Source organism: Bos taurus, chromosome 9 (genome assembly GCF_002263795.3).
Source record: "Bos taurus isolate L1 Dominette 01449 registration number 42190680 breed Hereford chromosome 9, ARS-UCD2.0, whole genome shotgun sequence".
In the NCBI taxonomy this organism is placed as follows: domain Eukaryota; kingdom Metazoa; phylum Chordata; class Mammalia; order Artiodactyla; family Bovidae; genus Bos; species Bos taurus.
In genome coordinates, this window is record NC_037336.1 from 89711876 (window position 1) to 89728404 (window position 16529).

Here is a 16529-nt window from a genome sequence, read left to right on the forward strand (position 1 = left end):
TAGATACTGAAATCATAAAGTAGAAGGAAAGGGGGCTTAAGAGCTGTTACCCTTTCCCTCAGGAACTTACAAAGAAAAATGTAAAAATACATATCCCGGCCATTTTTTTAAGTAAAAGGAAGGATAGCATTTTACTTTGTTGTCCATGAAGTTGTTCAGGCTTCTGTATTTTTTACCTTAAACTCTGATTGAATGTATGCTAGGCTACTTTGAATTAGAAACCCACAAATAGAAATTAAGTATCTGTCAAAGTACTCCATAAAGGCTTTCCAACCAGTTCTTTGAAATCACCTGTCAAGTGATAAGTTGGAAATGTTATAAACTCTATGGATGTTGGTATATGTTCAGGGATACATAAAATTCCACATGGGGCAAGAACTTAAAAAATTGATGAGCATGACTTTTAAAAAGAAAGAAAAAAAATGACCCTTTGAGGCTATCTAATATGATAATTTATTAAGTTTTTTTGGATCATTTGAGATCATGTATGTGAAAATACATTAGGAATGATGACATTTTCTACCAATATGAAACAGCAGTACTGCTACTATTCTATGCAATAGTGTCCATATCACACTGTCTTAGAGGCTTTTTGAAAATTTACCCAGGGATTAGTCTCAACATAAGGAAAATGTAATAATAGAAAGAATATGGAAATCTATTTCTGGTGCTTTTACAATTAAGATAGATCTCAGAAAAGATTAAGTCAGAGTCTATATGAATAGTATAAAAATAAAAAGGCTTTAGGGCAATTGATGACTTGTAATAAAGGAGAATTATACATTGGTAAGCCCATGAGCCTAAGTATTTGTTGCTTTCTGCATCTGTTCCTACACATAAAATTCTTATTTTCTAAAGGCATTCCCAGTGGCCCTGGGCATAATACTAATCAGTCTTTTATTTCATTACTACTAATTAGAGATTAAAATATTTCACATGAAGCTCAGTACCCTTTTCTGTTTAAAGAAAAGTAAATTTCCTCTTTATATCTTACATCTTGAAGTTACTCACTCTAAATTTATATAAATCAAGCATAATGACAATTTAATAAGAATTTCAAGTCCTATTCATCCCATGAGAGTACTACTGTGACGTCTTTCCGAGAGCTGTGTGATTGCTCAGCCCAACGCATAAGCCCTATAAAATGATGGGCTTGAAATGCTGGTCAGGGTAGAGTGAGAAGCAGTTGCTGGCAATAGTAGCCAACCTCAGCCAGCACCAAGTTCTGGTTCAGCTGTAAGGGCAAGAGAACTCGTGAAGACTGTCGACTCCCAGGACTTCAACACCTGAGACAGCTCTCATAATCTCAACAGAAAGCTCTCAAAGAACACTATTCGGCAAAGTAAGTGAAAACTTTACTTTTCTTCTTTTTTTCTCCCCCTTACTCTGGAACTTTTCTCGGGATATATTGAGTTTTTATTTCTCTTGAAAAATAACTTTACAGTGTTCCTTCTTTACAACAATAAAAATGCAAGTTTCTCAAGTCATCTGGTTAAGTATAGAAATGCCTCAACTTCTCACATATGAATGGGTTTTCTGAATTCTTTAGTTGGAAATGCTTTACTCTGTTTTTTTACTCAATGCCAACTTTAAAATAATGCCTTCAAGTAGGGGTTTTTTTTTTTGGCTTGTTTATAAATTTTTAACTGAAAGTTCAGTGGGTACATATGTATTGAAAGTTTCAACTTGTTACTTAATGCTGTTCTTTCCATTTCATTTGTTAATTATGTGAACTTACAAAACATTTATTTTCTTCTGCGTTTAAATGCTGTGAGTCTTACAAACAGCACAAGAAACAGGCATCAAACTCTGAAGTTTCTATCTGCACCCTATTTACAAATGAAATGTGTAAGTCAATTAGATGTAAAAATATACAAGCTTTGCATTTGTTATATTTTTCCTCCTATGGCAGAAATTATTTTGCTGGTAATATGAACCTCAGTGATTTTTTGGTATTAATTTACACTATTAATTGAATTAGTTTGTTCAGACCCAAACTCCTTAAGGAGATTAAGCTCCCAGTAAAATTTATAATTAAAAGAGGAAAAATGTATACACAAAATAATTTTACTGATCTGTATCTATGTATTGGTATACATGTACCTATATACACAAATTATTAAATAGGTGACACTCCACTTTTCCATTACTCAGGTACTAAAAACTTAGAGTAGAAGAAGAAATGTCAGTTTCTTGAAGCTGCTTCATAGTTAGAAAATATATTAAACATGGATGTTACAACTCTGTTATAAGAAAATTGCCATTATGGTTGTTTCCAGTACTATAAAAGTATTGCATTCAATCTTGTGCCTAGTGAGAGAGAGGCAGAAGTTGAAAGGATCCTAATCTTTATCTAAGCACTGTTCACACACCCAAAAACCTTCTTAATTTAAAAAGTAATCATACTGCAGTTAAACACTTCCTGTAAGATGTAAATTGCTTTTTCTAAACTCTTCATGAGTCCTCAGGAATTACTGCTAGACACACAGAGTTAGCTTTCAGGCAGAGCTGTGGTTGGAAAAACTTAGAGCTGTGATTGTCTCCCCTTCCAGGTCCTGCAATGGAAACAAGAAGTAAGCCCCAGCTTCTTGTGTTCCTGACGCTGTTCAGCGTGCTCTTCTCCCAGACCTTGGCGTGGCCTCTTTTTGGAGCACCTTCGGCTCTGAGGTAGGCTTTCTTTCAATTCAGACAGTTGAACATTCTTCCTCCATGTAAATGGGAATTTCTGATATGTTATTTCAGACAGCTCAATTTTGTAAACTATGTATTTTTATTAAAATCTGTTGGTTGACTTGTTAAGCAAGTTTTTTCAACTTCAGGGCAACATGATTGTTCTGAGTTTTGGAATTCACTCTCAGGGCCAGAAAGACAGTGTCGATGACTAGTTTTATAGGTAAGAGGGATCACATTTCCAAGCAAGGCAGAAAGAGGACTTGGATTTCCTTTCATTCAAACCAGTTTCAGTTGAGTAATTAGCTGTTCTCACTGTCACCTCAGTTCAGTTCAGTTTCTGATAGAAAAATATGTGTCTAGCTGCCCACTTCATTTGAGTTCATTTTTCAAGATCAATCAGCAAATAATCATGAACAGTTGATTAGTGGAATATGTATAAAATCATGTTGGACAGACTATCTAGGCAGAATCAATTTGTCAATGTTAAAAATTGTGAGATAATTAATCTACTGAGTTACCCTTCCCCAATGAGTGAATTTTAAGGTACTTAGTTTTTACCACAAATTCTTCGTTTTACTGCTCTCTACATTGCATTTCATATTTCAAATTCATATAATACAACTCACCTCTAAAGCTTTATTTGAAATAAATTTATGCTAAAGAAGGAAACAGTAAAAGGAAACTACATTAGCTTTATTTTTCTTTCCAGTTTACATGTCTTTGCTTATTTTCTCATTTCCAATTCTTTGTTCAATGTAGGCATATGCTCAATAGAATGAATAATCTCTTAGCTGTTAGTGGTTTTCTGTGAAATTTGCTTAAAGTCAGATTGTATGTTGCTTTGATAATTAAATAGAACTAGTCTGTCGGAATAGTTATGAGATGAATAATCTCAAGAATGCTGAAGCTTACATTAATTGCTAAACTTCATTCTTAAAGAGGGCTGCTTGCTCCTGACTACCAAGAACTGCCTCACCCAAAGATACACAAGTGCCCAGCAGCCAACACAGTCTTAATAGGGTAACAGTGAAAACATGCACACGCATGATTTTAACAGTGTGCTGGTGTTCAAAATGTGCATGCACCCACATAGTCCATGCATAGGCAGGACTATTCTCGGCCTTCCAGTAAAGCATTGGATAGCCTTCATTAAAATTGTGCTATTACATAACATTGAAAACAAAATTCACTGAGTTTGAATGACTATTCAGAGACAGAGAGAGTCTTTGGACTTGGTCAATATATAGAAATGCACCACACCAAAGTGAATCTTTGAAATAAAATTTATGGACTCAGAGAAAGAAAAATAGTTAATACTCAGATCTTGAGAAATGTTGAGACACATGATATTGGCCGTCAAGAAATATGTGAATTGCTTGCAATTTTCATATTGAATATAAAGAAATTTCCAAAGTTTCTATTTTGTGTAAGATCTTTCTACCTGTGTACTTTGCAAAGTGAAGCTACTTATTGCCAAGGAAGTGTACTTTGCTTAATGTTCTGAAATTCTGAACTAAGTAGCTCTAACTTCTGTTATATACAGCTTGTAAAAGTTGTATGGCATCTGTTTTATAGAATAAACAAGAATTTTCCTATTTACACTTTCATAAACTATAGAAGTCATTAATTCAATTTTGCCATCCACATATTATGAGTGGGTGATATTTCCTAAGATTTTGAGTATCTTATCTCAAATGACTATAAAACTGTAAGCACCAGCTTCTGAGAAAAGATTGTATTTTACTTTACTGTTCCCTTTCCTACCAGGATGGGGGACAGAATACCATTTGAAGGAGCGAATGAACCTGATCAAGTTTCGTTAAAAGCAGACACTGACATTTTACAAGATGCGCTGGCTGAAAATGACACACCTTATTATGATGTATCCAGGTGAGTTCATTTTTACTGAGTTTTATTTTAGCAAATACTTTTTTGAAACCTAAACATTTTATTTTTGTGTCACCATGAAGCTATTCTCATAGCATTGCTCTATGAGTTTCCATATGTCGTGGCTTCATGCAGCCTGATTTATTGAAACTCTTAATGCTTGCATGATTTGTACTTGTAGAGATTGTAACAGGCCAAGCTAAGCAAGTCATCCACCTATATTCTGTTGCATACATTTTTAACATCAGAAATTATGTCAACAGTAGTAAAACTACAACATTTGAGATTCCATGATGGAAAAAGTTCTAAGGCTAGAGTTTCACTTCTATGCAAAGAAAGGGTGTCTAATAATAAAAGCTATTCATTTCATAGAATATTGTCCAGAGCAACATTCCAGTATAGACAGAGTAACTCTATCCAGAAGGCAAAGCATGAAGTATAATTCATTTGGATGGAAAATTTGGTTTATAGATTTTTAGAGTCTATCTTAAGAGATTTTGTTTACAACCTTTTGGCAGAAGAAATAACAAAAGGGATAATAAGGTTTGCTAAAATCAAAATAATTTCCCCTTGCATATATCTTTATTCAGAGTAGAAGAAATAAATCACCATGAATAAATAGAAAATAAATATATCTTCCCACCAATATTTTTTAGAAAAGAATTAGTTTTACAGATTCTATCAGGAAGCATTAATATTGAGATATGTTCCTTAAAAAGCTAACTTCTTCAATTTTTCAAAATTTGGGGCTGGAAATAAGTCACTAGAATATATTATTTATTCAGTTGTTTAGAAACTTCCTTTTGGACTTAAGTGTGAATGAGAAGCTATCAAATAAGTTGATGTTTCCTTTTTATTTAATGAGCCAAAATAATCTTTTAGTTAACTATTTACAAAATAATGACTATCATTTTTTCCTTGTTTCAGAAATGTCAGACATGCTGATGGAGTTTTTACCAGTGACTATAGTAGACTCTTGGGTCAACTTTCTGCCAAAAAGTACCTTGAGTCCCTTATTGGAAAACGAGTTAGGTAAAGAGAATTTATTACTATTAAAAAGCATGTTATGGTTATTAAATTAGACAATTATATCTTCACTGTAAGCAACTTATTTATTTTATTCAAAACTGATAACTCAATAATGTTTAATTTCATTATAAAATAATTTATATGCTTCAATAAAATATACTAGACCCATAGATTAAGAAAATAAGGTTTCCTAGTAATATCATATTCATAGGCTCCAGACACACTTATTTTTCTTAAATAATAATCATTTATAAATTGGCAAACAAACTGAACTAGACACAGTAAAAACAAAATAAGATGTATTCTAAACTGAAGCAAATTGTAAGACTAGCTATAGCGTTTGTATTTTACTTCCTGCTCAAGCTAAGCATTGGAAGATTTTGTCTTTAAATGGTTAATAACTGAATTTTATATGGCATTACTTAAATTGGCATCTCTTCATGAAGAAGAATTCATTCATGTCTTTAAGAAGTGTTTACTTTTAAAGAACTCTTTCTTCCAATGGAAGAACACAATTTCAATTAGTCCCTCATTTTTTTTTATAAATTATTTGCTCAGTTAGGACAGAACGTCTAAAGGCACCCTAGTGAAGGTCAAAGTACATTGGATTATTCCATGCTCCCCCATCCTTAGGCTTAGAGGCTTTTTTCTTTCAGTTTTTTGGTGATAGAAAATGAGCTGGGTGTTGGAATTCCTTTTTATCTGACTCCAAGAAATTATTGTTTGACTTCCTTATCCTCATGTTTCTTAGCAATAGCATCTCAGAAGACCAGGGACCAATCAAACGCCACTCAGATGCTGTCTTCACTGACAACTACACACGCCTTCGAAAACAAATGGCTGTGAAGAAATACCTGAACTCAATTCTAAATGGAAAGCGAAGGTAAAGAAATGAGAACTTGCTAACATGGGAAATTACAACGGACTTTCCAAATAGTAGTTGCATATGGAGACATATCTCCCTCTCTACCTTTGAAGCAGTAATTCTCAACCTTAGCTAACATTAGATTACCCTGGAGAATATAAAAAATACTGATGTCTGACCCTAACCCAAAACCAATTGCCAGGAAATTAGTGTCCCTAGGCATGTGGCTGTGGACACTGGTATTTTTTGAGTTCCCCAGTTGATGCTAATGTGCCTCCAGGGTTAAAAATGATGACTGTAGAGACATCTAGTCTGGGTCTAAGAAAAGGTTTTATCAAAAGTGCTGCTTTTTAAAACATGTGAAGGACAGTTAACTGGCAATTTGTTACCACATGGAATTCCCTTTTTACCTGAAAATTCAATTATCTGTATTTTACCAAATTAAACCATGAATTATTTTGTCTTCTCGGATTCAGTAAAACCTGTCTTTCCATGGTATGTAAATATTGGAACACAATTTATAGGAAATACGATCCTTTCTCTCTTTTATTCCAGTAATTTTTATTTAGATGGGGAGTATGCAAGACAATTCTGTTTGGGTGAGATCAAGCAAGATGGATCTCTTTGCCCACCAGATTATAATTCTTTAGGAAAGCTTTTAGACAATTTAAGACTGAAGAGCCAGTCAAAGGTAATGACTCACCTGAAACAGAAGTGTTTAGCCCCCAGAGCACTTAACTGAGTACCTTGTACAGTCTAGGCCATTCCTCACCTTTTCTTTAGAAGCTTTCTCATCCAAGAGCCTTCACAAGCACAATTCTCTCTTTCTGGTCTGCAGCAGTGAAGGAGAGTCTCCTGACTTTCTTGAAGAGTTAGAAAAATGATGAGAAAGCTCTTTGGAGCAAAGCTGCTGACAACTTCCCAGTGGTGAGTATATCTGTGTGTTCTTATATGCTAGTAGGAATCATCTCAGTATTTAAGTAGGTAGGACTCACTTGGTAAAAAACATCATAATGTTCTTCCAGTGAGACCTTATCTAAGAAGGACGCTTCTACCTAAGTGGATCACAGCTTAGTAGAGCTTGAAACCATTCATACAGTGTTCTGATAGCGTGAAAGAGACAGTTCACAATGAGTAAACAGTTCAGTACCTCCTACTTGCTCAGACTCATTCCTGTCATTTTGAAGAAATATTGAAAAAAGAGACTGAATCATACTACTGAGAAAAACTGGCTTTATCTTTGATAGTAAAGCCATGTTGCTGTTATTAAAGTCCAGTCTCACAATTGACTGTTAGCATCTCATTTAAGTATAAGGAAATACTACCAAATTAAAGTGTGGCTTGTTACTGTGAAAATAACAAGACACCCTGGGTCTCATTATATTTCTTTTTTTTAAAACTTTTTATTTTACATTGGGGTATAGCCAATTAACAAAGTTGTGATAGCTTCAGGTGAACAGCAGATATTGTAGTTCTTGAAACATAATAAACTTCATGGAGTAAAAGTCAAATTTAGCTTATTTTATCTATAAAGTGAGTGCAGATACTACGACTCTAGTAATATCCACTGTAAAACCTTTTTGGAGTAGAGAAAACACAAATAGATTTTTTTTTTCCCTTTGCTAAGTTGACAAGGTTGTCATCAAAATTGTTTTTGTGTGAACATGGACACAAGGCATATTTCTTTCCTGAGTGACATTAATGTTTACAGTAGCTCATAAAATATTTTTATAATGCTTGGCAAATCTTTGAAGAAATTTCGTAGCATCACTATATCAAGTTGTCACAATTTTTCTCTAAAGGACTCTGAGGGCAAACTTCTGGTTTTGTGTATTCTACAGTTTCTGTAACATCTGTTCAACTCTGCTACTGTAGCATGAAAAATCCCTGTAAGAGAGATATGTGGTCAAGGGTGCTGCAGGTACCCTTTCCTCATCATGCACAGACATTTCAGAGAAACAAACTCCTCGAATGCTCAAAAAAGAGAGTAACATACAGATTCTCAAAGAAGTTTATCAAATAAGACTTTTCCATTAAATTAAGAAATACAATAGGCACTGAAATATAACAGAGGATTCATTACTCTGTCCCTTTAAGAGATTCCATCCTCCATTTTTTGCTATTTTGAATGGGTGACATTGGACAAATTCTTTTAACAGGAAGTTTTGCTGGTCAGCCAATTGTGAAAATTACAAATAAGTAATTATTTATGACTAGTTAAAGAACCCCTTCACATTCCGGCTCCCTTCCCAACAATAAGTTCTTCTGGAAGAGTTCCTCTTGATATTCCAAAATGTGATCCCCTCTCAAAAGCTGCTGATCAAGTGCAAAGATAAATATTTATTAAATGAGTGGATCAGTAAATGAAAGTCAGAGGCTGTAAATAAAAATGATTTTATGCTTAAAACACCAATTCTTTCTTTTTCAGAATTCTTGAAGGAAAACAATAAGTGAAGTAATCTTATTTTGAGTTCTACATAAGTAATTCAAGAAAACTACTTCAATATCAAAACCAAATAAAATACATTGTGTTGTGAATGTTGTGATTTATTTTACTCTGATGTAATAACTGTGATGTTTACATTGTAAATATTATTTGTGAGTTCTGAAATTTGTCTTTAACTCATGAGAATTCTGTGATTTCATGTGCTGTGTATCCTTTCTAATAAAAATATATTTAATGATAAGTAAATACTAGGTTAATTCCAATTATATGAGGCTTTTTGGAAGGATAGTAATCGAGCAAAATTGATGTGTTTATTTATAGGACATACTTAACTATGCAGAAGAGTGGAGTTGATAATTAGCACATCTAAATTTGAATGTTGAGCAGATAGAATGCTGTGTTAAATAAACTTCAGAGTATTTAAGAGAATGCCAAAAGCAAAGATAAAAAAATTATTTTAAAAAAAGATTTTCAGAAAATGTTGTGTGTTTCCATGTTCTTAGGCAGCATTCATTTTGAATGAGATTTTTAAATCTTTCAAATTTGAATGTCTAATTGCCAAATACTCTTCTGATTGAATGCTTCAGTTAAGGAGAATGGCCTCTATTTCTGACACTGAACTTTTCCTTTATGCTTGTGTTAAGTATGTGTAATGTGTAAACTGAACAGAACACTTGTTTTTCAGTGATAAATATTTTTTCCATTGTCTCTCAGATAATGCTTAGGTCATATCAGCTTTATTCAGTGAAAGTACATTTGGAGAAACAACTATTTTTCCAAAATGATTGTAAGAAATTAAATATAGAAAATAAAGACCTTTGATTATCATTGCAGGCACTTTCTGTTGTTTTGATTCTTTATACTGTTTTGATTCTTTGCAGCAATTTGTTGTAGCTCCAAAGTTCCAGGAACTAAATAGTTCTTGTGATGTTTAGGGTAGAATTATATTTGACTTTGAGTGTGTTCTAAAATAACTATGACTTAAGTAAGAGAGAAATTTCTTTCTAATACAAGGCCAGAAGTAAAATGTCAAGGGTTAGCATGATGGTTCTGCTCCATGAGTCCCTCAGTAAGCTAAACCCCTTCTAGCTCACCCCTCATTTTCTAGGACATAGCCCTTTTCCTCATTATCCAAAATTGCAGCTAGGGTTCCAGCCATCACACTTGCATTTTAGGCAGCAGGACGGATGAAGAGGCATTGAAGAAAAGGGAAAAAAGAGTGCATGCTGATTCTCTCTTAAACCGATATCTTACATTAACATTCCCTGAGTAGAACACAGTGTTATAGTCAGAGTCATTTGCAAAAGAGGCTGGGAATTTTTTTTTTTTCTGGAAGATCATGTGCTCAGTGAAAAAACCAAGGTTCTATAACTATAAATCCCTCCTCTATAACTCTATAAACTCTAAAACTATAAGTCCTCCTCCCTGGAGGAGGGCATGGCAATCCACTCCAGTATTCTTGCCTGGAGAATTCCGTGGACAGGGAAGCTGGTGGGTTATAGTCCATGGGGTTGCAAAGAGTCAGACATGACTGAGCTACTAAACAGCAACAACAACAATAACTATAAAAACCCAAAAAAATGATTTAAAAAAATGAATAGGTCCATGCAGGGATTTTTTAAAATCCCAGGCTACGCATCTTAAATTCTCACCAAAAAGACTTAAAGAAATGACAAGGAAAATCAGGTTAAGTAGAATCAGGTAGCTCCTAACTATTAATGAAGAATCATCATCATTACAGGCAAAACCTTGCTCAGTTTCATTTGCTACAATTAGAACAAATGGCTACATGAGGAGAGACTAGTCTAGAATTACTAGTAATTGGAAAATAGTTTATACAAATTGAAATGAATTGGACTAACTGTATCTTTCCTTCATATCTGATTTCACAAATTATAGATCTTTGTTAAGTGACTTATCTATGCAAAACGCTCACTGCAGTGAAAACAGAAAACTTCTAGATACTATTTGCACACAAGAAGCTTATAAAGATCAAAGTTGGGCATCATTAAAGTGCAGTTTGAATGTGAATCTAGAGTTTTATTTTATTTATGTATTTTCTTGGCCATGCCACACAGCATGTGGGATCTTAGTTCACTGACCAGGAATCAAACCCAGGCCCTTGGCAGTGAAAACGTGGAGTCCTAAACACTGGGCTGCCAGGGAATTCCCTAAAGAGTTTTGATTTTACCTCATTAATATGAATATTCTCAATTGACTCCCTATTCCTTCAAGAGACACCCCCATTCCTTCTCAATTGACTCCCTATTCCTTCAAGAGACATCAATGACTGTGGTGTACCAGGAGGATATCTGGGAAATGAGTGTTCTAGGCAGAAGCAAGATCAAGAGCAAGTGAGGGAATAGTCTGGCACATCTGAACAGCAAGGAAGGCAGGATGCCCCAAACAATATGAGCTGGACAAGGACTGAGGAGGAGACAAGGTCAAAGATTTTACCAAGGACTAGAACTTGTGATGCTTCCTTGGTGGCTCAGTCGGTAAAGAATCTGCCTGCAATGTGGGAGACCTGGATTCGATCCCTGAGTTGGGAAGATCTCCTGGAGGAGAGAATGGCAACCTACGCCAGTACTCTTGCCTGGAGAATCCCCAAGGACAGAGGAGCCTGCGAGAGTACAGTCCATGGGGTGGGAAAGAGTCGGACATGACTGAGCGACTAAGCACACAGCACAGAACTTGTGAGGCCTCACAGGCCACTGTTAAGGGCTTGAGGAGTGAGAGGAAGAGACAATGCAGAATTTCGGATTTTCTGAAATGCATGTTGTCACGATCAATCTGACTGCTGTACTGGGAAGCGGGAGAAAGGGGGCTAAGGATGGAAGATGGAGACACATGAGGAGACTGCTGCTATGAATCGTGGGAGAGACAATATGGCTACCAGGGCACCAGTAGTGCAGGTGGTGAGAAGTGGTCTGAACACATTTCAAAAGGAGAATCAAGCTTTTCGCTGATAAATGGAAGATATGAAAGAGAAAAGTCCAGAATGATTCCAAGATAAACGACTTGAGCAACTTGAAGGATGAGGTTTTCATTAAGTGAGATGAAGAACACTGTGGGTAAGGGGGTTCCTGGGGAAGATGAGGTCTGTTTTGATGGGTTAAATCTGATGTTGTGTAGAGTTGGGGAGAACTGTGAGGAGTTGAGGAGACACTGGGTTGGAGATAAATTACTGAGAGTCTTCAGTGTGTAGATGGGATTTAAAGACACAAAAAGTGAGATCACCCAGGGACTGAATGTGGCTAGAGAAGAATCTCGACACCTGAAACCCCTGAGTGTATTCATTCACTGGGGCTGGCATCACAAAGCACCCCATACGGAGCCTCAAGCAGCAGAAGTGTATTGTTTCCGGAGGTTAGAAGTCAGGGGTCAAGCTGTTAGTGGAGTTGGTTCCTTCTAAGCACGGTGATGGAGAACTGAATCCTCTTTCCTGGCTTCTGGTGGTTTCCTGGCAGTCTCTGCTTGTGGAAGTGTTACCTCAATCTCTGGCTTAATCTTCTCATGGGGTTCTCCCTGTGTGTTGTGTGTCTTCAAATTTCCCCCCCTTTTTTTTTTTTTTTAATGAGGACACCAGTCATATGGGATCAGAATCCTTCCCAATGAACTCACTTTAATTTGGCTACTTCTATAAAAACCAGTCTCTGAGGAAGTTCACTTTCTGAGGCTCTGGTGATTAGGACTGCAACATATGGATCTGGGGGACACAGTTGAACCCATGGGCTTCCCAGGTGGCTCAGTGGTGAAGATTCTGCCTGCCACTGCAGGAGCTGTGGGATATGCGGGTTCGATCCCTGGGTTGGGAAGATCCCCTGGAGTAGGAAATGGCAACCAGCTCCAGTATTCTTGCCTGGAGAATTTCATAGACAGAGGAGCCTGGCAGGCTACAGTCCATGGGGTCACAGTCAGACATGACTGAACACACAACAATTGAACCATAGCACTGAGACTTGCCAACATTAATAGTTTGGGTTATTGAGGAATAAATGGGGTTCAGTTCAGTTCAGTCTCTCAGTCGTGTCTGACTCTTTGCGACCCCATGAATCGCAGCATGCCAGGCCTGCCTGTCCATCACCAACTCTCGGAGTTCACTCAGACTCACGTCCACTGAGTCAGTGATGCCATCCAGCCATCTCATCCTCTGTTGTCCCCTTCTCCTCCTGCCCCCAATCCCTCCCAGCATCAGAGTCTTTTCCAATGAGTCAACTCTTCACATGAGGTGGCCAAAGTACTGAAGTTTGAGCTTTAGCATCATTCCTTCCAAAGAAATCCCAGGGCTGATCTCCTTCAGAATGGACTGGTTGGATCTCCTTGCAGTCCAAGGGACTCTCAAGAGTCTTCTCCAACACCACAGTTCAAAAGCATCAATTCTTCAGCGCTCAGCTTTCTTCACAGTCCAACTCTCATATCCATACATGACCACTGGAAAAACCATAGCCTTGACTAGATGGACCTTTGCTGGCAAAGTAATGTCTCTGCTTTTCAATATGCTATCTAGGTTGGTCATAACTTTTCTTCCAAGGAGTAAGCATCTTTTAATTTCATGGCTGAAATCACCATCTGCGTGATTTTGGAGCCCAGAAAAACAAAGTCTGACGCTGTTTCCACTGTTTCCCCATCTGTTTCCCATGAAGTGATGAGACCAGATGCCATGATCTTCATTTTTTGAATGTTGAGCTTTAAGCCAACTTTTTCACTCTCCTCTTTCACTTTCATCAAGAAGCTTTTTAGTTCCTCTTCAGTTTCTGCCATAAGGGTGGTGTCATCTGCATATATGAGGTGATTGATATTTCTTCCGGCAATCTTGATTCCAGCTTGTGCTTTTTCCAGCCCAGCATTTCTCATGATGTACTCTGCATATAAGTTAAATAAGCAGGGTGACAACATACAGCTTGACATACTCCTTTTCCTATTTGGAACCAGTCTGTTGTTCCATGTCCAGTTCTAACTGTTGCTTACTGACCTACATACAAATTTCTCAAAAGGCAGGTCAGGTGGTCTGGTATTCCCATCTCTTTCAGAATTTTCCACGGTTTATTGTGATCCACACAGTCAAAGGCTTTGGCATAATCAATAAAGCAGAAATAGATGTTTTTCTGGAACTCTCTTGCTTTTTTGATGATCCAGTAAATGTTGGCAATTTGATCTCTGGTTCCTCTGCCTTTTCTAAAACCAGCTTGAACAACTGGAAGTTCACAGTTCACGTATTGTTGAAGCCTGGCTTGGAGAATTTTGAGCATTACTTTACTAGCGTGTGAGATGAGTGCAATTGTGTGGTAGTTTGAGCATTCTTTGGCATTGCCTTTCTTTGGGATTGGAATGAAAACTGACCTTTTCCAGTCCTGTGGCCACTGCTGAGTTTTCCAAATTTGCTGGCATATTGAGTGCAGCACTTTCACAGCATCATCTTTCAGGATTTGAAATAAATGGGGTAAAAAGGGCTAAAAAGAAAAGCTAGTGAAACGGACCATATGGTTCTTGCCCCCACCACACACAGACCATGTCTCCTGTCTGTCTTTTGTTTGTGGAAAACTTTAGTCAAAGAATAAGTTTAATCAGAGAAGTGAGAAATGTGGAAACAAAGGAAAACAGTCAAAGGAGAGTAATTAATAATAATGTAGTCATGAAGCATAGTCAAGGACCTTTAGTCCTTTCTTGAGAGCTGTGGATAATATTCTGAGCCATATCCTGAGAGCTGTCTTATAGATACTAATACACCAGGTGGAGAAGTTAACTACATGATGATCAGACTATACCAGGACATGAGCTGCCACCATTCCGAGAACTGGCTGCAAAGAAATGGGAACAAATGGATCCTGGGAGGGAAGATTCAGTTCAGTTCAGCTCAGTCTCTCAGTCATGTCCAGCTCTTTGCAACCCCATGAATCGCAGTGAAGATTAGCTGTACCTAAAACAGCCATGCTGATGCTGGTAAGACCACTGATGATCAATTCAAAGATGACTTAGAGATGCTTGTGCTGTTTCTGCATGTAGAACCTCTCCCCCAGTCTGTCTGTTAAAGCTCTCACTCCCTGCTTGTCATTGTGGGGGAGTCAGCCTTTGAACAGATATCTGCCACCCTCCCCCACCAATTGCCAGCATCTGAAATAAGCAAACTTTCCTTCCCTCCAACTGGCATATTTATTGGCTTTTGAGCGGGGAGTAACTGGATCCACACATACCTTTCGGTAACACTAGTAAAATAGGAAAAAGAATAGAGTAATTCTGGAAAAGAAGTGAAGAAAATGGTTCAAGGAAGAAAGCACCCTTAACAGATTTAAATGCCGTTATTATGTAAAATAAGATTCATTTATTGATTTCTTAAGCAAGTATATCTAAGGAATCTGCTATGTGCCCACCACTGTTCTTGATTCTGATGATTTATCAGCGAAAAAAACAGACATAAATTCTTGCCCCCATGGAGCTTACATTCTATTAAGCAAAAGATCTGATAAATCAAATAGATAAGTAAAATACATGTTATGCTAGAAAATGATATATGCTGAGGAGAAAAAAGTAATGCAAGGAAAGAGAATATGAAGTGTTCAAGAAGAAGTTTAAAATTTCCCTTGAGATTCCCAGAGAAATTCTTACAGAAAGGTAAATTTGAGATACACTTAGAGAAGTGAGGAAATCAGCTGTGAGTTTCTATGAGAAGATCATCCTCAGTTCAGTTCAGTTCAGTTGCTCAGTCGTGTCCGACTCTTAGTGACCCCATGGACCACAGCACGCCAGGTCTCCCTGTCCATTACCAACTCCTGGAGCTTACTCAAACTCATGTCCATTGAGTCGGTGATGCCATCCAACCATTTCATCCTCTGTCATCCCCTTCTCCTCCTGCCTTCAATCTTTCCCAGAATCAGGGTCTTTTCAAATGAGTCAGTTATTTTCATCAGGTGGCCAAAGTATTGGAGTTTCAGCTTCAACATCAGTCCTTCCAATGAACACTCAGGACTGATCTCCTTTAGGATGGACTGGTTGGATCTCCTTGCAGTCCAAGGGACTCTCAAGAGTCTTCTCCAACACCACAGTTCAAAAGCATCAATTCTTCGGCACTCAGCTTTCTTTATAGTCCATCTCTCACATCCATATATGACTACTGGAAAAACCATAGCATTGACGAGACAGACCTTTGTTGGCAAAGTGATGTCTCTGCTTTTTAATACGCTGTCTAGGTTGGTCATAACTTTCCTTCCAAGGAGTAAGGGTCTTTTAATTTCATGGCTGCAATCAACATCTGCTGTGATTTTGGAGCCCCCCAAAATAAAGTCTGTCATTGTTTCCCCATCTATTTCCCATGAACTGATGGGACCAGATGCTATGATCTTAGTTTTCTGAATGTTGAGTTTTAAGCCAACTTTTTCACTCTCCTCTTTCACTTTCATCAAGAGGCTCTTTAGTTCTTCTTCATTTTCTGCCATAAGGGTGGTGTCATCTGCATATCTGAGGTGATTGATATTTCTCCCGGCAATCTTAATTCCAGCTTGTGCTTCTTCCAGCCCAGTGTGTCTCATGCTGTACTCCACATATAAGTTAAATAGGCAGGGTGACAATATACAGCCTTGACGTACTCCTTTTTCCATTTGGAACCAGTCTGTTGTTCCATGTCCAGTTCTA

The 16529-nt window shown here is 37.1% G+C and overlaps 1 protein-coding gene across 1 annotated transcript; it reads left to right on the forward strand.

The window, feature by feature from the left end:
• Positions 1–1175: 1175 nt before the first annotated feature.
• Positions 1176–9733, forward strand: VIP (vasoactive intestinal peptide). The gene is made up of 7 exons (NM_173970.3): positions 1176–1342; positions 2553–2667; positions 4441–4563; positions 5488–5592; positions 6341–6472; positions 7293–7381; positions 8883–9733. Exons 2-6 carry the CDS (start codon positions 2561–2563, stop codon positions 7336–7338), a joined length of 513 nt encoding a protein of 170 aa, NP_776395.1. The 5' UTR covers positions 1176–1342; positions 2553–2560; the 3' UTR covers positions 7339–7381; positions 8883–9733.
• Positions 9734–16529: the final 6796 nt, after the last annotated feature.